The 26,021-nt window shown below is 34.8% G+C and overlaps 2 protein-coding genes and 1 pseudogene across 3 annotated transcripts; 1 reads left to right on the top strand and 2 right to left on the bottom strand.

The window, feature by feature from the left end:
- Positions 1-78: 78 nt before the first annotated feature.
- LOC107021895 lies at positions 79-3,070 on the top strand (annotated as a pseudogene).
- Positions 3,071-3,474: 404 nt separating this feature from the next.
- Positions 3,475-8,159, bottom strand: LOC107021063 (pyrophosphate-energized vacuolar membrane proton pump-like). Its single transcript, XM_015221643.1, has 8 exons — positions 7,799-8,159; positions 6,181-6,755; positions 5,721-6,100; positions 5,396-5,482; positions 4,977-5,307; positions 4,239-4,649; positions 4,048-4,107; positions 3,475-3,974 (listed from the first exon to the last, which is right to left on the bottom strand). Exons 1-8 carry the CDS (start codon positions 8,049-8,051, stop codon positions 3,768-3,770), a joined length of 2,304 nt encoding a protein of 767 aa, XP_015077129.1. The 5' UTR covers positions 8,052-8,159; the 3' UTR covers positions 3,475-3,767.
- A 2,401-nt stretch (positions 8,160-10,560) lies between these two features.
- LOC107022562 (protein TSS) lies at positions 10,561-21,673 on the bottom strand. 2 transcript variants are annotated; one of them, XM_027917537.1, is made up of 24 exons: positions 21,536-21,673; positions 21,058-21,160; positions 20,911-20,972; positions 20,604-20,696; positions 20,368-20,440; positions 19,323-19,661; positions 19,167-19,231; positions 18,942-19,073; positions 18,461-18,502; positions 17,845-18,369; positions 17,261-17,415; positions 16,318-16,819; positions 16,115-16,177; positions 15,929-16,030; positions 15,522-15,827; positions 15,360-15,452; positions 15,174-15,275; positions 14,988-15,092; positions 14,384-14,517; positions 13,952-14,135; positions 13,706-13,837; positions 13,257-13,369; positions 13,086-13,164; positions 11,008-12,696 (listed from the first exon to the last, which is right to left on the bottom strand). In XM_027917537.1, the coding sequence occupies exons 2-24, from the start codon at positions 21,125-21,127 to the stop codon at positions 11,008-11,010; spliced, it is 5,160 nt and encodes a 1,719-aa protein (XP_027773338.1). In that variant the 5' UTR covers positions 21,128-21,160; positions 21,536-21,673. The 2 variants fall into 2 exon arrangements, with proteins under 2 accessions (XP_015078635.1, XP_027773338.1); XM_015223149.2 differs by lacking the exon at positions 21,536-21,673 and having other exon boundaries at positions 10,561-12,696; positions 21,058-21,127.
- Positions 21,674-26,021: the final 4,348 nt, after the last annotated feature.

Below are 26,021 nucleotides of genomic sequence, written 5' to 3'. Positions count from 1 at the left end.
GCATTCCAACATTGAGTTAGACAAGGATTCAGCAATAGAAAAAATGAACTAAAAGGCGCAAAAGGCATTGCATAAAATATGCTGCATACATATTTAAAGTCTAAAATATCAAATCCATGAGGCCTTTGAAGATAAATATTCACAGATGTGTGCACATTTAAAGGAAAAATCACAGTAGTAGCCCAGGAATTGTGACTTATTTCAATTGATGTAACAGGTCCATGACGATTGACGATTGTCATATCATATGGTAGGACAAAAAAATAGAATAAATCAACAAATATTCTTCTTTGAACTTTTTCCCATAAATAGATACTCCATTTGATATTTCAAAAACTTAAGGCCTCTCGCAACTGTACAGATGGACTCACCATTAGATATTTATAGATATTTAATTTACTTTTTAATTATTAGTATGTAATTTTGGCTACAATTCCTTTTCCTCACAAATTTCTCTTCCCAAGGGAAAAATACAAGTATGGGAAGTATTGGATGAACATGGCTGCAAGTCTGCAGGCGCCCTCCACATGTAAGGACAATTGCATTTTCTTTGCTTAGCTCTGTGGAACTCATCTTACGTTCAATCCTTATCTTCTGTTAAGAAACACACACACACACATATATATATATAATGTATTACATAGATAGACACTTTAATTTGGCTTCAGCCGGTAAGTGAATACTTTAACTTGGAAGCACACGTTTAGACATCTTAACTTGATTTCAAGTCTCAACTGACAACTAAACACTCATTCATTTACATTGTGTCTCGTGGACATCCACACTGATGTGACACTTAAATCCGTGTCTAAATGATGATTTGTAAGTTTAGAGCGTTCGACTGACAGAGTGGAGATGGGTTGAGCTCGCCAGCTAAGGTCAAAGTATAAGTGTGGCTTATGTATTATGCTTACATATATAATGCTATCACCCGGGAACCTGAAGTCTAATTCATTAACTTCTTACCGGAAACCCACTGGATAGTGTAACTTGATTATAGAATTAGCATGGCTGCATATTCAGCTCCACCCTCAGAGGTGTTGCTGTCAAAAAGAGTTCAAGAAATGGTCCTTCATGGGGAGGAGCCACTAGGACCTTATATTTGCAGAAGCGGTGAAGATGATGAAAAAGAAGACATAATGGATACTTCTCCAATTCCTATAATTGATGTAAACCTCCTGTCATCTTCAACACCGTCAGATAACGAACGCGAACAAGAGTTGGACAAACTTGGATCAGCTCTATCTTCTTGGGGATGTTTTCAGGTTTAGGACATTCCAAATACTGTATCTGATACGTTCTACTCTGCAACTTTCTCGATATTCAAAGAGTTTTATTTGATGAGCAGGGAATAGGACATGGGATTCAAACTTCTTTTCTGGACAAAATCCGCCAAGTTTCAAGGGAATTCTTCAAACAGACAATGGAAGAGAAGAACAAGTATGCTAAATCAGTTGATGATTTTCAAGGTTATGGAGCTGATCCTGTTCCGGAACAAGGTCAGTCTCTTGATTGGTTTGATCGTCTCTTCCTCGAGGTATTCCCTGAAAATAGAAGAGAGTATAACCTCTGGCCACAAATCCCAATATCATTCAGGTAAATGGAGAGTCGATCAGTTGCACTTTATAAGATAGCTAGAGTACTGTAGTAACAGTTTATAGACAAAATGACCTAGCAAGCTAATATTTGACTCTATAAGCAGCTAGTTAGCAATGAATCCGAAGTGACATGACATATGGTAACATCATGATTTCAAGCATAAGCATGTTGGATTATTTTCCAGCTAGCTCTTCCATAAACTAAATTTGAATATTTTGCTTATTCGTTTTTAATGGTGATTCACTCATACTTGTAGCCATCTGAGTACATTTGCTGTGCAGAGAAGTCTTAGAAGATTATTCTGAGAAAATGAAAATGGTCACAGAAATTACCTCTAAACCTATGGCAAAGTCACTGAAACTGGAAGAAAATTGCTTCTTGGAACAATTTGGAAAACAAGCACAATTTGATGCGCGGTTTAACTACTACTCACCATGTCAGAGGCCTGATCTGGTTATTGGCTTAAAACCCCATGCTGATGGAACAGGATACAGTATTATTTTGCAAGATGAAGTAGGACTCCAAGTGCTTAAGGATGGCAAATGGTATACAGTACCAAAAGATCCTACAGCTCTGTTTGTTCTCATGGGTGATCAAATGGAGGTATACATAAACACTCTCTGTTATAAAAAGAGAACAAAAAAATTTGGTTTAAAAGCACCTAAAATAAGTCACTATTATCAAGCTTAGTGTGTTTATTTATTCACTTCTTCAAACGTCGATATAACTTATTGAAAGTTCTGCGCACGCCACTGTGTCCCTTCCCTCCCGCCATACTACCATGATCACACCTGCAGTTGCTTAGTTTATGGCTCAACGTAGCTATATATAAAAGTTTGTTTTTTTTGTACTACTAGTAGTGATACATTCCATTTTCCAAAATGAAATTGACAGGTAATGAGCAATGGAATATTCAAGGGCCTGGTGCATAGGGTAGTGAGTAATTCAGAGAGGGATAGAATTTCTGTCGCAATGTTCTACACACCTGAATTAGGGAAAGAAATTGGACAGAAGATGACTTAGTCAATATGGACAGACCAAGGATATACAAGAAAGTGACAGATTATGCAGAAACTCACTGGAAGTTTTACCAGCGTGGTTTGAGAGCACTACACACTGCACACATTTAGTACTACTATATATGTCTTCCACTGTTGCACACATTTAGTACTACTATATATGTCTTCCACTGTTTCTTTTTTTTAGAGGGCGAGTAAGTTTTGGAGAGAGGTGTGACAAGATGCAGGTTCAGGTTATCAAGTACATGACCTTAGATAGTATAGTAGGGTGTGGATATCAAGTACATGACCTTAGATAGTAGGGTGTGGATGACACGTATTAGAGTAGTAGGTAGTATAGTGTTGTCTTGTTTAGGGTGTGGCTAGTGTTTGTGATGGTACTAGTTGTTTATTTTTTTATAATTGTTTTTTTAATAATCAGTGCTATTATATTGTTTAAGATATTTCGGTTACCACGTGATTTTATTGTTGTTATGGCTTCTTTTGCACTGCTCCTTGTTATTTGCTATATATTCTCTTCATTGTCTCTTCTTCTTTATACCGAGAATTGTTGCTCTTGAGCAAAGGGTCTTTAGATAACAGTCTCTCTCCTCCATGAGGTAGTGGTAAGGTCTACATACATACCCTCGTCAAATCTCACTTTGTGGGATTTCATTGGGTATGTTGTTGATCGGAAGAAAAGGCATCATTTTAATAAATGAATCATCCAATGATTATTTGGATTACAAATTGGAACTCTTTTATGTGAGCTCATTTTCTTTAATTTCCTTGAAGTATTCCAATAAATATTTAGACTAGGCCAAATAACAAGAAAATTGTAAAATACTAAGTGAGCGGAGAGAAGAAGACACAATGATAGTAACACAAGCCCACAACCACCAATTTAAGCTATAAAAATGAAACCTTGCTTCGTGTAACAAAATAAACGTACAGTGATGTACTAAACATGGATAATGACGTTACAGACAACTGAAAGACTGGGTCTACCAAAGAAAATTAATTAACTAGGTGTGAACGCCATCGTCATCTTCAAACTAAACCAGTGACTAGCTAAGAACTAATGAAGAAATCCCATGCTTGGGGAAATTAGAGCAAAAAAGGTTGGTGAAGAATGAAAATACCATAGGGCTTGGTGAAGTGTCTTTCTACTTAGAAAATCTTGAAAAGTATACCGCCGTGTGTTGCAAAGAATGGAGCAAAGACAAGTGACTCTACTGCCATCAGCTTGATTAGGATATTGAGTGATGGACCTGAAGTATCCTTCAGAGGATCACCAATGGTGTCACCAATAACCGCAGCTTTGTGTGGTTCAGAACCCTTTGGGCCAAGGGTCCTTGCATGCTCCGAAGCACCAGCCTGGCACATACTCGGAAGTTAGTAGACTTGGAGTGTCAAATAAAATATCAGTGCATAGATGTATTTTGTTTACCTCAATATACTTCTTGGCATTGTCCCATGCACCACCAGTGTTTGATGCAGATATTGCAATCTACAAAATGAGACAGATAGGAGCAGATTCTTACACCGTGTTCTTCCAAAGGAACTGTTTTGGAAAGGTAAACAACCAGCTTGAACAGAAAATAAAATGTACAACGTTAAAGAGGGTTGAATCAATTATACCTGAACACCAGAAACCAAAGCACCGGCAAGAACACCAGAAAGAGTCTCCACTCCGAAGAAAATTCCAACTATGAGGGGCGTAAGCATGACCAGAGCACCTGGGGGAATCATTTCTTTAATAGATGCATCAGTCGAGATCTTAACACAAGTAGCGTAATCAGGCTTGGCAAGGCCTTCCATGAGACCAGGGATGGTGTTAAATTGTCGGCGAACTTCCTCAACCATCTTCAGAGCTGCACTACCGACACTCTTCATGGTCATGGCAGAGAACCAGTAGGGAAGCATGGCACCAACAATCAAACCAATGAAGACCTCAGGGGTCAAGACATCGACTGTTGAAATTGAAGCCCGACTCACAAAAGCACCAAACAGGGCCAGGGACACAAGTGCAGCGGATCCAATGGCAAATCCCTAGGAATTAAAAAGTTCATACTAGGTTAGATAAAAGGAGAAATGTTGAACAAATTTAGCATTGTGAGAATGCAAATATGAAAATAGATATAGTTACCTATGTCAAAAAAAAATAATATGAAAATCAGATCATGATAAGTGCCTCAAAAAAAGTAATCTCAAATCCGATTGACCAAAAGAAACAAGAGTACCAAATGCATCACTATAACAAAATTGTGATCTCTAAATAAATCTATTGCCATGCATTTGCGTAAATATGCGCAAGCAATGTCTAAAATGGATCTAGAAACGGTCACAGAGAGGAAAGCAAAACAAAGAAAATACAACCTTGCCAATAGCAGCAGTGGTGTTTCCAGCAGCATCAAGGGCATCAGTTCTTTCACGGATCCTGTGGCTCATTCCAGCCATCTCAGCTATACCTCCAGCATTGTCACTGATAGGCCCATATGCATCAATGGCCAATCCAGTAGCAATGGTACTCAACATTCCAAGAGCAGCAACAGCGATACCATACATGGCGGCAAAAGTAAAACTGACAAAGATAGCTATTGCAATGGCAAAGATAGGAATGATGACAGATTTGTAGCCAAGAGCAAGGCCAAAAATAACATTGGTTGCAGCTCCAGTCCTGCAGGAGTCAGCTACATCTTGGACAGGGCTGCAATAGAAAACAAGGGGAGAACATACATAAGATGAAGTTACATCACTGTAACAAGTACATAAAATAACAGTATGAAGACACTAACCTGTAAGCATTGCTAGTATAGTACTCTGTGACAAATCCAATGATAAGTCCAGCCCAAAGACCAATAGCCACACATAAAAACAGTTGCCTACACAATAACATACACTGATTGTTCAATAATTTTTCTACTGAAAAGAGACAACCATACTGCGCAAAATTGAGAAGCTAACCAAACAACAAAGATCAAAACATAGAAAATAAATGGAAATTGAAATGCATTACTTGACAAGACAGATTAGAAAATGCAAGCCCTGATCCAGCAAATTTTGGAAATTGGTATCTAATGCAAAAGCAAAAATTTTCAAAAAAAAGAACTTGAAACTTACCAGTTCTTTACAACCTTTTGTGTGCCAAAATTGAAGATAGTAAAGGAAGATGGAAGGCAAGTCCAAGTCACAATTGCAATTCCCACCGTCATAAGAGCAGTTGAGATGATAAGCTGGTGCTTCAAGGCTGGTTCAATTTCCTTGACAGCCTTAATTTCGAAGAAGTCAGTTGCAAAAAGGGTGGTTATCAAACAAACAAGGATTCCCATAGAACTTATGAGCAGGGGATAACACATTGCAGTGAAATCATGATCTATTCCAAAAGACGAGATGGAAGCCACAACAAGAGCAGCACATGATGATTCCGCGTATGACCCAAAAAGATCAGAACCCATTCCAGCAATGTCCCCAACATTATCACCAACATTGTCAGCAATCACCTGCAAAGACACGTAGAGTAAATATCAGATAAGTTCTCTTCTGGATATCAGAAGCTACACCTGAGAAGTCATGAGCTTACAGCAGGATTTCTGGGATCATCTTCTGGAATGTTCCTTTCAACCTTTCCAACAAGGTCAGCACCAACATCGGCAGCCTTGGTGTAAATGCCACCACCAACTCTACCAAAAAGAGCCATGGAAGATCCACCAAGCCCGTAGCCAGTAATTGCCTCAAAAAGGCCCTCCCAGTCATCACCATAGTATAGCTTAAAGAGATTAATTGTAATATAAAGAACCAAAAGACCATTGGCAGCTAGGAGAAAACCCATTACCGCACCAGATCTGAATGCAGTAATAAAAGCTTTCCCGACTCCTTTTCTGGCTTCCAGAGTTGTCCTTGCGTTTGCATATGTTGCTATTTTCATCCCAAGGAAACCAGAAACAACTGAAGTGACAGCACCAAGCAAGAAGGATATTGTGCTGAAGATGGCCGTAGCAAGGGCTGGCTTGCACATTTTCTCCTTGTTGTAAGTGCATGGCTGGCTCTTGGTGCTGAAGCCCTCAACAGAGCCAAGGAACACGAAGATCAAGACTGCAAAAGCAACCATGAAGATACCCACATACTGATATTCAGTGAAAAGGAAGGATGTTGCGCCTGCCACAATAAGCAAATTACATTAGAATAATAGAATTAGATGCTAACTCAAAAGATTTCACGTCTAGCCAAGATGATTTAATTTACACAAACGCTTATAAGTGAGTAAATAGGAAAAACAGGAGACAAAAGGAAGCTGCTGAAAAAAAATAAGGGATACAAGGGAAAGACATTGAGATCAGAAACATGATAAAGGCGATTTGACAGAAAATGACGAATAGAATACTCCCTAGGCTACATCACATATAGAACTAGCATGAAAATCCATAATATTACTTCTCCTCAGATAATCACGTGGGTTTACCTAATCAAGACAAGCATTATTGACCAGGGCATAAATATCTGAAGAACTGGCCCTTAAATTTTTTTTAGTTTTTGAAGTGGTTAACTGTAATGACATGGAGTTGCCAGGGAATCATTACTATGAGTTGCCAGCAAATCATTAATACTTAACTACAATCATACAATATTCCATCATTATATTGACTCGTGTGATATGGACACACAGATAGCAGCATTGAGCCTGAGCCAACTATCAAGGTTTAAGCTCACCTTAAATGAGGATTTAACAATACTTAGGCTGAACCAACTAAGAGAAGCAGATAAAAGCATAATGAAGGAAAAAATGTAAATTTCAAGTCAAGACAATAGCACCAAGTCCACACCAACAAATGATAGCCTTTTTCTGAAAGATTTGGAGATAACAAACTGAAGTGAAACAGAAATAACATCTATAGCATGTATTCCTACATGCTCAACCAACTTTATAATTGACCGAGCCTCTGTGCCAAACCAAAGGATAGTTTAATTTAGCAAAATGAAAAGAAGAGACGAAACTATACAGCCATAACATTGTTCACTAGCATGACAGACGACATAATACTAATGTGAACTAAGTAGCATTATAGAGAGACTGATTCCAAAAGTGCTCAAGTGGAGCTCCATAAAAGACGAAATGAACACACAAAGAGCAACTATTCACAACTATGGCTACAACATGATCTTTCCATAATAAAAGAGATCTAAAAGAAAGTAACTTTCACCTTCGGAGATGGCATTCTGTATTTCGGCACACTTAACAACAACGTTCTGGTCATTGATACCTTCCTCTTCCTCAACTAAACTTTCGTTGAATCCATTGTTCTTGTTGTTTCTCGGAGAACAACCTCCCTGCTCAGGCGACAGTTTAACAAGCGAGACAAGGTACCATTGTACAAGAGAGAACACAATTCCGATAACGGCGCAAATCGGAATTACAATCTCTGTACCGTATTCCGACAACAATGCCGATCCCATTGTACCACTAACTAAGTCGCCGGAAAGTGAAACCGCCGGCAGAAAAATAAATGGAAAGAACTAAAATTACTATAAATAGAAAGAGGGAAAATGGTAAATGAAAGAGAAAAGAGGGGAGTGGGGATTTTATACGAGATTCGAGGATTTGGAGGGAAGTTAAGATGTAACTCTACCTACGATAGTTATAGTGGGACTGCGTCTTATAGCCGTTTGTTTTATTACTCTGGATCGAGAGGATTATAATAAATAAAGAATTTAAGTACGTTTTGATTATTATTTTCTATATTACATTCTCTTAATATGATGATTATTTGATTTTTATTTAGGTAAAACTGGGATTATTGCTCATGTGTAAACATAAAAACTTGAATTTGCAAGAAAAATGTTATAATTTTCTCTTTTACATATTTTTGAAAGAAAATAAAAAATCATTAGATTTGACAATATTCAATCGATATAAATATAAATATTACGATTGATATTTTGAATGTCACGTTTTCGAGTGTTATGATAGATAGACATAGTGGTGGTTGGTGGATGAAGTATAAGGTAATGACGTTATTATTTTAAGTAAATATGTACAAAACAACTTATCAGTCATTTAAACCTCAATTAACTAAAATTAAAGTAGGATGTAAAGAAAACATATCACTTAATCATAATTAAACTATTCTTCGTAAAAGATTCAAATTTTTAACAATTTTTTAAACTAATTTGTTGAGGTTATTCAGATGAATTAGTAAATAATGATATTTTTTCTCTCATTAAATAAGATACACATATCTTCCTTCTCAATTTTAATTCATCCTCTCCTTCCCACTCACTTTCTATTCTTGGTATTTTTATGATTTCTTTCTAATTTCAATTCAATTTATCTGAATTAATTAATAAAAGTTTTCGAGGACAGTTACATTAGGTTCGAAATTTAATAGATATAAAATAAATTTGTTCATCTCTCTTGTTTCTATTTGAACAACATACTTTATTTATAATGAAGTCTGAAACCACAATAAAGATTCCTTCGAATCCAACCTTGGAATTTTTAGCTAAAATCACTTAATTTACCCGCTACTCTTGAACTTCAAATTTCAATTGTATCAAATATTTCATCTATTTTCATTTAGTTATCGGGATAAAATTTTGCATATTCATTATAAAATTATAATACAATATTTCTTTTGTTTCATTTGGTAAAACATAATTAAGTCACTCTTGATTCTCTAAAATAACACATATTTGGGAATAATTATTTTTAATACATGATAACTAAATGAAAACGAAGAAAGTACTTCACAGGCGATAAATAAGATTTTATTATGTTGCAAATGAACCTATTCAACAATTTGTATAGTATCCTTGTGTTCCATTTTACTAATTTAGTAATATAAAAAAAAACAAAATTTTCTTATTCGTCCCTTATAATAAATTAAAAGAGATTTATTATTTCAATTTATCACTCTTTATAATTAAGTAGTAATCTTAGGAGGATAGTCGATAGAAGATGATTTATGAGATTTTTCAACATAAATTTAAATTAATCAAATAAAAAAATAGATATCGAGCTCGATTCTAAAAAACCTTTTGTCTTGTGAGCTGTCCCCATTCTTTTTCCCTTTAAATATAACTAAGGGGTAGGTAAGATCCAATTGGACGTCAATAATGGTGAAATCATTTTTTTTTTGGAACTCGTGCATGCTATATGAATTTATAGTATATTGATCAGGGCATGCATACTTCCGAATTTCGTGTGGTGAAGCATTTTTAAAAAGTCGTGATACTTAGACACTATTTTTTTTGAATTATATATCGTAATTTTCTTTTATATGTTTCTGAGAATACTTTGTTTGTTCTTAAATACTTTCTTAATCCATTTTAAGTGAATTGTTGCTCGAGGGAAATAGGTCATGGAATTCTTGCTTTTTTAACAACTATTTTGTTGATGAGATTTAAAGGTCACTTCACCCAAATGTAATTATAGAGGCATCATCACATGTTCATTTTAGTGCAACTAAAAAACATGTAGGTGCTTCATTGGCATGGGAGTAGGTTGGTGAGCTGGTTGAGATTCTGCTTAGTTCTTTTTTTAGAAATTAGAACTGATTAGAAAATGATAGGCATAATACATAAATGTGTCCTTTAACTTGGTTTCAAATCACATTTATGTCCTTCAACTTTGGATGTGCACAAATAGACACTTAAACTTATATAAAGTTGAACTAATAGACACACATATCCTACATGTCATCCTACATGTCATTTTTTGTCCTACGTGGTGTCTTACATGTATTGTGTCATGTAGCACCCATGAGTTTATTTATTTAAAAGTTGGATAGTTAAAGTGTCTATTTGTGCATTATGAAAGTTATAGGTCAGAGTTAAAATTTGAAACCAAATTTATGATCCAATATATGTATTATGCCAAAAATGATATATGGTCATATAAACTCAATTGTAAACATCATTACTGAATTATAGTATTAAGTATATGACAGCAGAATCTTGGAACAAGTCAAAATAACTCAAGGAGATCAATTACCAGGAAACAAGAAGTATGATGGTATTTACTCAGCAAATTATCACTTGTTTCAACTTGTTTTCCTAAATTACAGTAGCATGGGACGCTATTTCAGAAAGGGCGCCTTATTGAAACCAAAAAAAAAAGGTACCTCATTCCATATAAAGCTAGATGAACTTTACAATGGAGAAAGAAGCAAAGACTGCACAAAAAGGAAGTTGAATGAAACTCCTGGCTATCAAAAAATTGTACCTCCAGATCAGTTATCATTTTGATCCAATCTCTTTCCTCACCTCGTCTTTTATTTTGGGTGAACAAGAAAAGCAACCTGCTCAGAGAAGAAATTATTAGTTGTCCTACTGCAGTTTATCTTCCACATTGCCTATGGAGGTTCTCTGAAGATGAAGCACATTTTAGTTGAGATCACTTTCCTCAATGTACTTAAGCACAGATAGAATGCTGACTGTACAAACCATTTATTCCATGGGCAAATTGTCGCCTGTTTCTTCTTCGCCTTACAACAGTCAAAAAACCTTCTCCATCCTCATGCTTATTTTTATTTACATCAACTGTCTTTGGCCCGCTATATTTATTTGCTTCTACCAAAAGCTCCTTTTTCCCTTCACTTCCACCATGCAATTTCGTTGCACCATGTGCACTTGCTTTGGCAGAGCTAACTAAGAACTCAGACTTCTTTGTACTAACTGGAAATTCACTTGCAACATCTGAATTATTCTGTTTCGACTTCACAATGAAGCTATTTTGTATTTGCCTGGCTAGCTCTTCCCTGTCAGCATGTGAACTACTTTTTGTTGATCTTCCATTTTTGACATTAACTGCTGCCTTTCTATCAAGCTTCTCCTCTGCTGAAAATACTGGGACAGAATTATTCAACCCTGAGGAAGAATCAGAATCAATAGCCACTTTTGAATCTTCACTTGCAGCAGTAGTTGGCTGTGTTTTTCTTGGAACAAACTCAGGTGCATGTGGGTTCATGATTCTTGGATAATCGTAACCATTTATTTCAGCAGCAGGCTTTTGGTACTTCACATATCCATTTTTCATGCGAGCATGGCTTGTCCTGTGGTACAAAGGTGATCTGGGACCACAAGGAACTCTCTCAGCAATTGATGGAAATCCCAATGGTTCAGTAAGCATTCCTTGGTTGGCTCTAACATCATAGACACTAGTGACAGCAGCAGAAATCAACATATGAGTCAAATGGTAGGCGCCTGGATTGAATGGTTCAGCAGCCGCAGAGAGCTTGCTCCCATTTCGTCGTAAACATTTTTCCTCATTACTTGAACATGAAACATCTTCAGGCTCCAGGGAAGATTTATCTGACTCAGATCCACTTATCTGGACTTCATCTTCATGGATCCCATGTCTATCTTGATCATTGGCAGGTGTAGCCTCTGTGGTCATTGAGTGCCTTCCATCTTCTTCTGATGTTTCAGTTGGACTAACGCAGATCTGGGAATCAGTTTTATCCTCATTTAATTCTTCTACTTTCTCCAATAAAGGCTTTAGAACCGTACCTGGTGGCGACACTGCTACTTCTTTGTATGATAAGGATTTTGAGGCCATGGTAGCAAGAGAGGCAGGAGGAGATGGAACAGTGACATTTGATGTGTGAGAAATTTCGGCAACAGTCATTTTTGCTGCGAGTTTGGTTGACTTTTCAGAAGAACTGAAGCTGGCAGGCTTTAGTTGCTTTGCAGGAGAAAATTCACCTAAACCATTCTTAGATACCACTTTTTGTCCCTGCGGAGTAACTTCTTTCCTGGAACTGTTGTCTCGAGGGAAAATGTATTCCAAGTTTGTCTTGATCTTGGCAAGACCAGGTTGCCTTCGGTTGAACATCTTGCTACTAACATGCCCCGCCCGTGATTTTGAATTTGCTTCTTGCCAACCTTCATCGGAGCTTGTTTCATGTATTATTTCCACTGGTTCCTCATTATTAGTGATATTAATGCCTTCAACTTCTTGAGTAGCGACTCTATCTACGTCATCTTCTTTCTTGTTAACTTCTACTGTGGTCACAGGATTTTCTGTAACATCATGATTGATGGGATTGTTACTTCTTCCATCACGCTGTCCTTTTTGAGATTGATCATCTACTGGCAACACCTAAGAGGCCATAAACAGGGAAAGAGTCACAGCGTCAATTGGCAGCTTCAGAAAGGAACAATAATAGGTAACTCAAAATAACCACAGCCAAAATTACCCCTTCCCTCCTCAAAAAAGGAGATTTGCCAGGATATGTGTTTTCAGTCACCTAAATACCTGACATGGAGTTAAGGATGTACTGAAGTGTAGCAGGACAGATTTTCCCCATTAGACGAGCTCAATATCTGTTTGATGGTCTAAATAACTTAAGGTAAGATTTTGTACTAGGACTAACTTCTAAGCATATACAGAAAGTTAGCAGCTCTCTTTTTTGAGTTCTTTTCAGTGTAACAAGTTTCAGTGAATTCAAGAGTATGAAGTATAAACTACCATGCTGAGTGATAAACTACCTTTGAACGTCGTTTCCTCTGCTCTTCTATGGTCTTTGAACCCTGGCCAGGACTAATGTAATCCAGTAGGTCTGACACACTACATCAGAAAGTAACGAGTTTTGGTTCCTTAGACGCAAAAGCAAAGATAGTTCAAGCCCCAGTAACACCAGTTCAAAAAAGTTTCAATACCTGAGATGACCTTTGCTAGCAATGGATGCATCTAGTCTCGGAGCTCCTGTTCTTGCAGCTTCTTGTTGCTCTAAGGCCTTCGATTCAAAGTATTCAAGCCATGCAGCAGCATCCTACATATATATTGCATATGTAACTCTCCAACTTTAAAATACAGCAACAGATTGGTGATTATTAAGAAGACCCAAGTCATTTATTATCTTCTATTAAGGACCTCATTATTACTGGGAAAATGCCCCATGTGACAAAAATAAAAGCCATATGTTAATTGCTGAATACATTTAAAAAAGAAAGCACCACCACGCAGGGAGAGAATGCATAGATTTATCTGCAATTTCATCATTTTTTAACTGTTGAAGCATTCTGGAAAAGACTGAGATGCGAAATACACGGTAGCGCCATAGTGGTAACTAATAGAGAGAGAAATCAGGCATTAGATTTGTACACACCTGAGTGCGGAGATCGTCTGCTCCTAATTTTGCTTGAAGAATCTGCAATGTAGTTTGTTCATGTTGCACACTCAATGAATATGCTTCCATGAGAGAAAGAGCTATGGCTATGGCATGATAGCTGGCAGCAGTCTGTCAGAGGAACAACAGAGTTAACAAAAAATGTCAGAAAGTAAAGAATATTTTCACAAGTACCTAACTTAATAAAAGGATGATGCTGGAATATGAGAACTGAGAGAGAAAAACCTGTATATGATCTACTCCCAATAATCTTTGGTTGCATTTAAGGGCTTCATGTAGATATCTAAGAGCAATATGTACATTTCCCATGCCCTCTTCCATCATAGCCACATTTATATATGTGGCAGCCGTGTTTGGGTGAGATAGTCCACATGTAAAGTGAAGAAGAAATAAAGCACGGTTGACATACCTGGAAATCAATAATGGATTCGCTTCGGTTATCGATGTAAATAAGAAAAATAAGTTAACAGCTGAACATAGTAGGACCAGTCAAGAATTCAACAAGAATGAAAAGAGGATGTGAGAGACTAGACGGAGAAATCTTCTGAGTCCTAAAATACAATTTGCAAAGCTCAACAAATTTGGAATCAAATAGTTGAGCAAGAAACGTAACTCTTAGTTATGACCAACTAGAAAAGAGATTCCTTTCTCACTCACTTTAGAGCCAACTCAATGTGTTGGAGACGATAGTAGAATACAGAAAGATCCCCGTAACTTTTCATTGTATCTGGATGGTCAAGTCCTAGCTCCCTCTCATTGATATCCAATGCCTTCTGTTGATAAATTGTTGCCTAAACAAGAATAATAATCATTCAGAAAGATTACTATCATATATTCTGCAATTATGTATATCCAAGGAGTCTGCATTTCGTTTATTGGTGGATGCCAATACAATGGCGTGTGGCAGAACACACAAGTGAATGGAAGGTAAAAAAAAAAGTGAATTTTTGTGAATATAAAAAAAATCCAAAAAGCTGACTGCAGGAGCTCGCATGATTGCAAAAAGAAAAAATAGCTGTTTAATAATACTTCCAAAATTGTCTGTCGAATATTAATATGCAAGCATGCCTAAGATAATTCTTCCTCGACTACTTTTACTAAACTTGGAAACTTTTCATTAGCTACGCTTATTAAATTTAAGAACTTGATTCTAGAAATAGATGATTAACGAGCAAGAAATGAAAATAAGGAGAAAAACAAGGCTAGTTTAATGTTGCATGCCACTTCATACATCAAAGCCAAGCGCTAAACTTTATGTTACCTGATTGAAATCTCCGGTGTGATAAAGGACAACAGCCAGGAGGCTATATGCACTTGCAGTGGCACGGTGATAGGGGCCACATACAGCTATCATTTTTGCCAGGGCCTTCAAGTAAATATAAAAGCAAGTAAAGTAATGGGACGAACTTCACAGTGTGCGCATGTACTTTTATTTTATAATTTGTACCTTTGTTCCATACATTACAGCATCTTCCAACTTCCCTTTGTCAAGAGCAACCTTAGATGATTCTAGTAAAGTTCGTCCATCAGCAGAAGAGCATCCAACATGCTAAGAAGCAGATAGTAATTAAATGAAGCTTGCATTTCCAGTATTTGTCACATTCAAGAGGAAGCAGAAGAGACAAACGCTTACTTTACACGAAGGCACTACACTGATAACATCACTTTTACTGAAGGGGTATGGGCATTCCATATCATAATCTTTTGGAACCAACTCTAATCCAACCTGAACCAAAAACACATGTCATTAACTTTGAATGGTAAATTTTAATTAATGCAGCCAAGCTTACAGTACCTTATGACAAAGCCCGCGGAGGACCGTCAATTTCCTCAACTGTTGGAATTCATCTTTTAATGTCCAACCAAATCTTTCAACCAGAAAATTCCTCAACCATTGCATCTTGAGAATGTGGTTTTCATCACTCTCTTGTGAGGAAGAAGACCCGAACAAGAAATTTAAGGATGAGGCTATAGCAGCTGACAAGTTGGCCACATTGTCAACGGAGGCAATGACAGCTCTAAGTACATGCTTGAAAGCTCGAGTAACCATCTCGTGAATACAGAGAGACTGTATATGAGGAAGTTTCTCTGCTAGTTCAACCTGGATTACACAATGACATCAGGCTCATCAGAAGACATCGACAAGTTTTGATTCCGGAGAAACAAAGAAATCCTGAGACAGATGAAGTAAATAAATCTTACCACATGACCCAGAGAACGCATTTGTAATCCTCTTAGATGCATGAAATCGGTAAGGGTGCGTCCATCAACTGGAGAAAGTTCCAACGATGCAAAGTCTGTAACCTAAATAAAATTAGAAATTAGTTTCTCTTCATGTATTTCAAAATTTCATTTCATTACCGAAATACATCCGAAACATTGAATTACCAGCTTCGGGAGAGCAACTTCATCATAATACTTGTGTGCCATTTCGACAAGTTCATTCACTGACTGTAACAAGAAGCATAGTTATCAGTTAACTATGAGCTATAATATTAAAGACTGATTAAACAAGATATATCTACTTCCTCAACAATTTTCATCAAAATAATAGTATAAGTATGTTCCAAAATAACAACTGTGCTATTGACCTTCAGATGTAGATTCGTCCCACTTTCTTTCAAACGAAGGTAAGCTTCTTGAGAGATAAATCTCCTCCATTCAACTTCACACTTTGGATTTCCATTACTTAGTTCCGTCGAGTCACTTTCTGTGTTCAGAGTGCTGGCTGTCACATCATCTGCTTCATTGTCATCCATGGAACTAACATTACCTGGTTTCTTTTCGCGCTTTTTGAGCATTTTAAACTGCTTTCCAAGTCCCTTAACTATGGGTTCAGCCTTACCATCATTCCCAACCTTGTCTTCTGCTGGTGTTTCCTGCTTTTGTAGATGTTGAACCCAACAAGAACCAAGTTCCCATCTGATGGACCCTTTGGATTTATCATCCATCCTCTTTAACTTACTCAAACCATCCTTAATGATTTTATAGACCAAAGACATTGAATTTGCAGAGTCTTTCAAATTAGACAGGGGCAATAGACCACCTCCAGAAAAACCAGCAGTCACTGGCTTGTGGAGCAGAAGGCGCAAGCTGGTAAGGGTTAAAACTCAGAATTAGAAGCAAACATCTTGTGAGACAAAAAGAAAGAAATTTAACAATTTAGTCCTTAAGAAGAGTGAATCCTTCAACAAAAAGATCCCTTAGATCTAAACATGACATCACTGACCAATGTCAATTCTCATTCACAAACTTAAGTTTGAATATTGACATTGTTGACCAATGTGACTTGCGATTCCCAATCAAACTCTTAACATGTTGTTGGTTCCCAACTTGTATGAAGTATCACCTTCATACATGCACCAACAGTTATCGAAGAAAGAAAAGGAAAAAGGAAACATGCATAAATGCTTGATTGTGGTAACATGTTCAACAAAAGACCTCTACTTAAGTACATTCTTACAGATAAAATTCTTAGTCGTCCAATAACCATCCATATAAAAGTTCATCTAGGTTTATTGCATTTTGTCAAACCTGTTGATGTTGAGTGCATTGGCTCCCCCATCTGGTTGGTCATCGATTTTGATATCCTGAGGCAGACTCTTACCCACCTGAATGTCACCAACAACTTTCACAATGGCTATGTAACCACAATGTTTCACAACCACCATGCTCAATGAGGATGTGTCCTGTCCAATCAAACATATCCATTCAACTTCCAAAATTGAAATGATTGGTGATAGAGAAAAGATAGGAGAGTATTTTTCAAAAAAAAATTATACATAAGGGGGAGGTGAAGGAGAAATGAGGGGATTATAAGATGGGAATCAAACCCCCACCAACAAGGTGAAAGTTCAAGAACCAATTGGGCAACCATGATTCGCCAAGACTGGAGAACTTACAAACAACTTCTACATTGGAAAAGTAACTAGCAGCACCCGGGTGGGTGGGTGGGTGGGTGGGGTCCAGAAGGTGAAAAGAGAGTGTTCTATGCCTACTTAAACCCGCCACCCCTTCCCCTGGGAAGGTCATGTGTCTACTTGTAAATAAAGGAGGAAAGGCAAATCACACAACAACTATACAAGTTCAAAACTTTCTTCAGGAAGCTTGTTACTTACATGTATGACAACACTTTCATCAGCAGTTACTCCTTTAATTAAATTTCTTTGAGCAACATCCTCAGCAGATACATTAGAATCTGAACTGTCGATAACTTTAACTTCTTTCAGGCTAGCCTCCCCGAAATCTCTTTTAACTACAATAGACAGGTCACCAATGCAATTCTCACAGAGTACTGAACCTGGAGCACAATTCGAGTTATCTCTCGAAGTAGAATTCATGACTTGGTATATGGCCGAGACAGCTTTAAAAATAGAGACGTCGAGGAAAAGATTATGAAGCAAAAAAGCCTTTCGGTCTCGAACCACCCTCTCCTCCTCGGTTTTGCAAGGAAGTTTTGCCAGTACTGCAAAATCTGTGGCCCATGATCTATGATCATGCTCTCCATTCCTTCCCTGACCTCCGCCATTGCCACCCCAACTCTCATCTTCCACAGAAAGGGGAATGAAGTTTGATGCAGAATCAACAATAGATGGAGGGACAAGCCATGTGTTGGCGCGGAAACCATATGGAAGATTACCAAACTGAAAACAACCAACAGAGCAGAAAAATATGCACACAGTTAATACCACTTCATTTTCCCTTGATGCTTATTTGCAGTAAACAAGATGTCACCTTGTTATGTTCTGTAAAAGCCTTCATCAAGGATTCATATGCCTGCAAAGTAAAATATCAAGCTTTTATTCAACAAACAAATAATTTATACAGAATAGACATCACAAATTTGAAGCAATTGATATTAGTTGTCTCAGTTGGTACTGATAATCAAGCGGACACAAAAAAGAGCGTGATTTTTCTTGTATTTTCTGCCTGTTTTATACATATCCATGCACGTTATCATTATCAATCAAATAGAGTGGTTTCTTGCCATTAGATACCCTTGATGAATCAACTTTTCTGTTCATACTTGAAGTCTTTTACAAAATAACTGCTGTGATAAAGAAAATAATGGCACATATAATAGCAAATGTGATCGATAATTAGTGTGATTAAGTTTAATTAGTGAATAAAGAACTTGATGCACAAATAATATTTGCAAATTATACGAATGATGCTGGCAAGAATGGACATATATTGAGGCTATGAAGGTACTTACATTAGCAAAAGCTTGGCTGAGCTGTTGCAGAAGATCAACCAAGCAATGGCTTCGCATAAGTGGCTTCCCCAAAGTGTAGAAACCTTTAGCTGTTGCAACCACTTGCAATGTCTTTCCATTGCATATCTTAATCTGCAAAGAGTTTTTGCATCGTCAAAATCTTCAACAATCTAGAACAACAAATGCAAAACCAGAATTTTAAAAAAATAAAAAATAAAAAAGCACCTGTAATTCAAAATAATCGCCATCTCGCCTTGTTTTAGCATTGTTACATTCCACTCTTTTCAAACCTGAAACAGCTCAATTATAAGAAATGCACGATAAATTCTACAGTTTTCCAGATTGAAATTTGGAAAAATCGAAAGGGAGATGAAAACGCACTCAGTATAGGCGGAGAGAGGTGAGAGAAAGAGAAGAACTCGTAGAAATCAGAGAGCTTAGGAATTGGATGTATCGCCACCATTTCAGTCTCTTCCTGCGTCGCCGGAGCTGACGGCTCCAGTGTAGGTGCCACTCCATCTGACGGCGAAGCTGGTCGGCTTGAAGCATTTCGCTGCGCCTTGGGCTTCTTTGCCCTTGCTTCCAAACCGGCGCCGCCGGAAGCGGCGGAGGCAGTAGTGGATTTTCCGGCCTTGGGCTTAGCGAAGCGGGTAGTGCAGGCGACGATGTCGAGTAACCTCCGAACATGATCCACCACCTGAGACTCCTCCGTGTAGTCCTCTGAAAAGTTAGTGGCATTTTTGTTAATAATAACAAACGAATTTCGGGCATGCGCAAAATATCAATACTTCTCGCGCGCGGAGGAACTAAAATCTTTTTAACTGCTTATAAGATAAATAAATATTATTTTTAATTTTTATATTATAATCTAATTTTTCAGCGTAAAATATATAAAATTGTTAATTAAATGTATCGTAAAGATAATTGTGAATAAAATTTCGATAATTTTGCATGGGACCATCAATCATCATAAATATTGATGGTATGAAAAAAAATCAGAAGTAGTACAACAACATTAAACAAGGAAGATACTCTGTGCTGGCTCTTGAAACAGATCCACACAGTCTTTTCTCTATTTTTTTTTTCTTTTTTTGTTTATATTAATTGTGGGGATGTTAGGTGAAGCTTTTACATTTGACGGTAATTGTGAGGTTCAATTAATTAAATTATTCTAATTAGTGACTTGTTAACACCAATGCATGCCATTGGTTTAAACAAAACAACACTCCTTGGCCCATGCCTTCGGCAAATTGGGTTGGTGAGTATAATCAAGACGTAAGAGTGTTAATTTAATATGAGACGAGTAAAATGAAACAAAAATAATGTTTATCATTATACATTTTTGTTTAATAAACTTTTTGAATATAAGTAATTTTGAATTTCGATCACATGACGTTATAATGCCTTCCCTAAAATGAAAACTTACCTTCAACCATTCTCAGCAAACATGGCTTGAGAGTCGCAATATCTAACTTGTCATTTAGCTTTGGTCCCTTCACCTGTTCAAACCACCGCCACTTTTTCATATTAACACGTTCTTATTTTGAATAAATTAAAATTCAAATATAATAAATAACAACAAAATCAAAAATTAATCAATTGAGCTAACTTCCAAAATATACAAAGAGAGAGAAAAGAATTCAACAATTTTGAACTACTAACCTCATGAGACAAAGAATAGTTGGTAAAATGACATGTTTCAACATTGGCAGATAGTAGCTTCGTTACATCCAGTATCTTGTCCGTCGATATACCCTTCAACAAATTCATTTTTTTAGTCGGCGTTTAGACATAAAAATTGAATACCAAAAACAATTTCTAGCGAAAAATAATGAAAAATCATTGGTCAAACAGGGCGTTTAACAGACAAAATTAGTTATCTCATCCTCCACAGCTCATACAAGTGACAAATGCGAATGAATCTTCGTACTTTTTTTCATTTTCAATTGAATTTTGAATTCATCAATACCTTGAGAATAACTTGAGTTTCATAGGGAGTGATGATAGTTATGTCAAGAACACTAGGAATCACTGCAAAGAAACGAAAAACTAAAATGTTAATACCAGATAGATACAAATGAATTTAAAAAAAGCAAAATTGAAACGTGAATTGAACCTTTCTCTTCTTTCTTCTTTTTGTCAGTTTTAGCTCTGTTTCCTTTTCCCCTGCCTGATCTTGGTGCCATGAATCTTCAACAAATCAAATTCCCCAAAAAGTACTGAAATTGAATGAACCAAAAAATGTTTAAAATAAAATTTCAATTTATTTGATGCATATCAAGTGAGTGAGCAATGAGCAAGAGAGAATGAAAGAGGAAGAGGAAGACTAAATAGTATTGAGAAAGTTTTAGATAGCTTTAGAAGATAGATAAAGCAGTGAAAGGAAATCTAGTGAAAGGTTTTGAAACAAAGATGATAGGATAAGGTGTGGGGGGTTTTTTTGGGTTTACCCAAAATTACACTATATGAATACCTTTTTTTTCTTTACATTTTCAATTTTTGTTCGTATCAGAGGTAAAACGTTTTTATCAAAAGCAATTTTATATTCCCAACTCAGAACACAAATATTTGATTAAAAATAAAAAAATTCTTACTTTTTTCTTGTTCTTTTTTTTTGGAATTCTTTCTATTTCAATAGTGACTTCACTTTTGATCGCTTAAATGGAGATGAATTATTGTTATAGTAGTAATAGAATTAGAGAGGATTTGTTTTAGTTTTGATGAGAAGTGGGGTTGTGTTGTGAAGAGATGGCAGTCCAAATTTAACCATGAAATTTAAGACGCATACAAAATTGGTGGACCAGATCACCATTAGCTTGACGACACGTGGCATCCTCTTGATGGGGTTGTCCGTTTTTCTTGTTTTTTCATATGTTGGCAGCTTTTAATTATTTTTGTTAACCTATTAGGAGCAATTTCTGAGACCACAATTTTGTCACTGCTATAGTATTTCACTAATGAATTTTTGTTTTCTTAATGAATTTAAGTTTCAGATATTGATATGTAAAAACAAAAATAAAAAAACTTGCAATCAATTTAATTAATTCTCCATTCAAAATATAAGAGTGAGGTGAGGGGTCATTGGATCCTGTTAATTATATATATATGTATTGAGAAAATAATTATATAATTAATGATTTTAATATATGTAAAATAAAATTTTTGATCATTGAATAAGAATATATCAAATTTTATGTGTATTTTATAATTTTATTCGATGAAATAGTATTGCATAATATCGCTTCGACCAGCCTACATTTATCTTTAATGGTGTCTCCGTCATCTTTAAATTCTTGGTCCAGGTTAACTATTTACTTGTGTGTTTGGACGGAGCTAAGCGCTCAAGAGGATTTATTCAAACTCATTCATTAAAAAATAAATATTGTATATATAAAGTCAACATTATTTTTCTCTTTCTTTCTATGTATGTATTAAATTTTTTAAATTTATTTATATATTTATTTATTTATAATTTAAATTTTTTAAATAAAAAAAGAATCTATCGTCAATTTCGAGGTTGTAATAGATGTGAGCATGTGCTGGATGTGATTAAGAGAGTGTCACGAAAAACACATTTAGGAAAGAAATAATTTTCTAACAAAGACTCCAGCAGTGTATTCACAAAGTTCACGTTTTATTTAGTAGTACTCCTTCCGTTTAAAAAAAAGAATGATCATTTTTTTTTGTAATATTTTGATTTTAATTTTATATGTAGTATATTTAAGATCATTTTCATATATTTGACATAATTTTAAATTAGATTCACAAGATCAAAAAGTCTTTATTTTTCTCAAACTCCATTTCAAGTCAAACTAGACCAATCTTTTTAAAATGAAGAAAGTATTCACTTACTGCAATATCTTTCAGTTCATTTTATGAAAAAAATAAAATAAAATCAGCAAGAACTCACGAAAAATATACTTAATAAAAAATTTTAAAAAGGGCAAAATTCAACTTTCATGTGAAGCATTTGATTTTATGTATAATAGTAATTAACGTCGAGTAAGTGCGATATTGATTAACTAAATGAAAAATAAATATTATTATATTAACACAACAATTAATTCAAAGTAATTAGGTATTTTTAACCTGTGAAGAAGACGGACTTTAGCTGAGTTAACTATAATTAGTACTTGTAAGTACAAATATATGTTCTTATTGTAGATGGTATTTTTGATGTATATGTATTTTTTTATTTTATTTTTTTTGTAGCTTTGGTTACTGTCATGAACATTCATGCGGTTGATTCCCACCTTAAAAGTGCAACATATAGTTTGTGTGGGAAAATAATTTTTTAATTTTGTTGTACGTCGAATAATAAAAATTGATATAAATATTTTTATCATAATGTTTATGTTGGTTGATTATAGTCTCAAGTCCTGAGAAGTAATTTGGAAAATAAATGATTAATAATGAAGATAAAACATGTAAGAAATAATTATTTTTTCTTTCGTATATTAAAAGTGACAAATGAAAGTAAATTTTTTTTAAAAAAAAAATGAATAAGCAAAAATGAAAAAAATAATAAAAAATAAATAGGTCACACATAAACTGCTCGTCTCAAGTACCCATAGCTGGAAAATTGAAACTAAACTAAATGTTGTAAAGATTTTTATTACTCCTTCTGTTTTGAATTACTTGTCTATTAATAAATCTTCATTACTTGATCATTTTGATAAATCAAGAAAAGGTAAATTATTATTTTTCTCTTATACCTAAACTAATTGCTTTGAAAAAATAGAATTTTTTGAAAATCTTAAATTTTGAATTCATCTACTTCATAATTAATAGAAATAAATTGATAAATTCAATCTGTTAATTGTTGCTTTTTAATAGGTACTCCCTCCGTCCGAAAATGTTTGTCATTTTGCGCTTATCGAAAGTCAATTTGACTAATTTTTCAAAGATAAATTAGATCACATTAATTCGATATTTTAAACAAAAAAATTAGATATTCTAAAACTATATGAAAAGTACTATAAATTACAATTTTTTGCATATTAATATGATGAAAAAATTCATCTTAAAATGTTAGCCAAAGTTTTTATAGTTTGACTCTAAAAATAGAAACCATGACAAACAATATCGGACAGGAGGAGTATGTCAATTTAAAAAGGGAAAATGGACAAGTATCCCCTAGACTATGACCGAAATTATTTCAGAGACACATCTTGACTATTCTAAGATCCTATTACCCCTGAACTTATTTATTTTGTAATTTTGTGCACATTTTTGGCTTACGTAGTATCCAAATATCTTCTACACGCCTCAATTGCGTTAAATCACAAATTGTTTCACATAAGACAAAAAGTGTACAAAATTAAAAAAAAAATAAAAAAATTCAAGAATTAATAGAACCTTAATTTAGTTAAAGTGTGTCTCTGAGATTTTAATCATAATCTAAAAAGATACTCATATATTTTCTTATTTATAAATAAATAATTATTTTTAATTTTCTGTGAAATATGCATCAGAATCCAACTATTCTAAATTCGCATTCCAAAAAAGGCTGGAAGGATTATTCAACAGCCTTGCTATAGGCAACAAACGTCGCTATAATCGAAGGAGGACAGGGAAGGTTGTTTGTATTTACAGTTTGGGGCGGGAGAATTGTACTTTAATTTCATTGTTTTTTCCAAAACACACAAATTCGGGTTAAAAAACCTTACTTGTTTGTACTTATTTTGCTAAATACAAACACTCTTAGCAACATTTCAATTTTTTCCAATGACTTATATTTTCAGATTTAAATTTTTAAAGCAAAAACAAAAATTTGACTAGCATTCTATTTGTGCTATGTTGTGATATAAGTGAGGTGGAAAATTTAATTCAAACACAATCAATATTTTAGAAGGAAAAAAAAAACTAGCACCCCCTATTTATGTTAGATATAGATGTACAGAATTCTGTAAGGATCTTCAGCTTCTGTGTTTTCTCAACATATGTTATATTTCCTATGTTTTAAAATACGCGTCTTTTTATAAATTAGTTATTGCTTTATAAATTCAAGAAAATAGTTAATATTTCATTTTTAATTATTTGTCTACTTTTAATTTGACATACCTATTAAGAGAATAATATTTTTCTATTGACATAGTGAGTTTACTATCTAATCTTATTATCTCAATTCGCTATTAATTGTCATACTTTCCCTTTTTAGAATCAAACTATTATTTCCTTCGTTTTAAAAAGAATGACCCTGTGTACATAATTCTGTAAGGATCTTCGGCTTTTGTGTTTTCTCAATGTATGTAATATTTCCTATGTTTTAAAATACACGTCTTTTTATAAATTAGTTATTACTTTATAAATTCAAGAAAATAATTAATATTTCGTTTTTAATTATTTGTCTACTTTTAATTTGACATACCTATTAAGAGAATAATGTTTTTCTATTAACATAGTGAGTTTACTATCTAATCTTATTATCTCAATTCGCTATTAATCGTCATACTTTTCTTTTTTAGAATCAAACTATTATTTCCTTCGTTTTAAAAAGAATGACCCTATTTCCTTTTTAGTTTGTTTAAAAAAGAATGACTCATTTTCTTTTTTTGACAACACTTAACATTAACTTTTCATGTGATATATTTAAGACCACAAGATTAAAGATAATTTTTATATATTTAACATAACTTTAATTTAAAACTACAAGATTAAAAAATCTTATTTCTTTTCGTAAATTCCATTTTAAGTCAAACTACGCCATCCTTTTTGAAACGGAAGGAGTAAAACCTTAACTAATGTTGGTTTAGGAAGAGCATTTTAATATTTTTTATTAAATTTATATTGAAGTGTTATCCAATTCCTTGTTGCATACATACTTGTCAGAAAAGTGAAACATAATGGCATAAGTACTAGCAAATTGTATAACTTCTTTTTGGCAGTGAATTTGACTTAATTGTCATTCTGTTGTTGAACGTTGTGATAGTATTCGTTGTTAGTGTTTTGTGGCAGGATATGTAATGGTCAATTAGGATCATTATTTCTTCATAACATTTCAATTATTATTTCTTCATTATTTTTATAATTTACATAACATATGTAATTTTTAGGTTATTTATTTTTTTATTTACTATC

Source organism: Solanum pennellii, chromosome 6, assembly GCF_001406875.1.
Source record: "Solanum pennellii chromosome 6, SPENNV200".
NCBI lineage: Eukaryota > Viridiplantae > Streptophyta > Magnoliopsida > Solanales > Solanaceae > Solanum > Solanum pennellii.
This window is presented reverse-complemented; position numbering and strand designations above follow the sequence as displayed.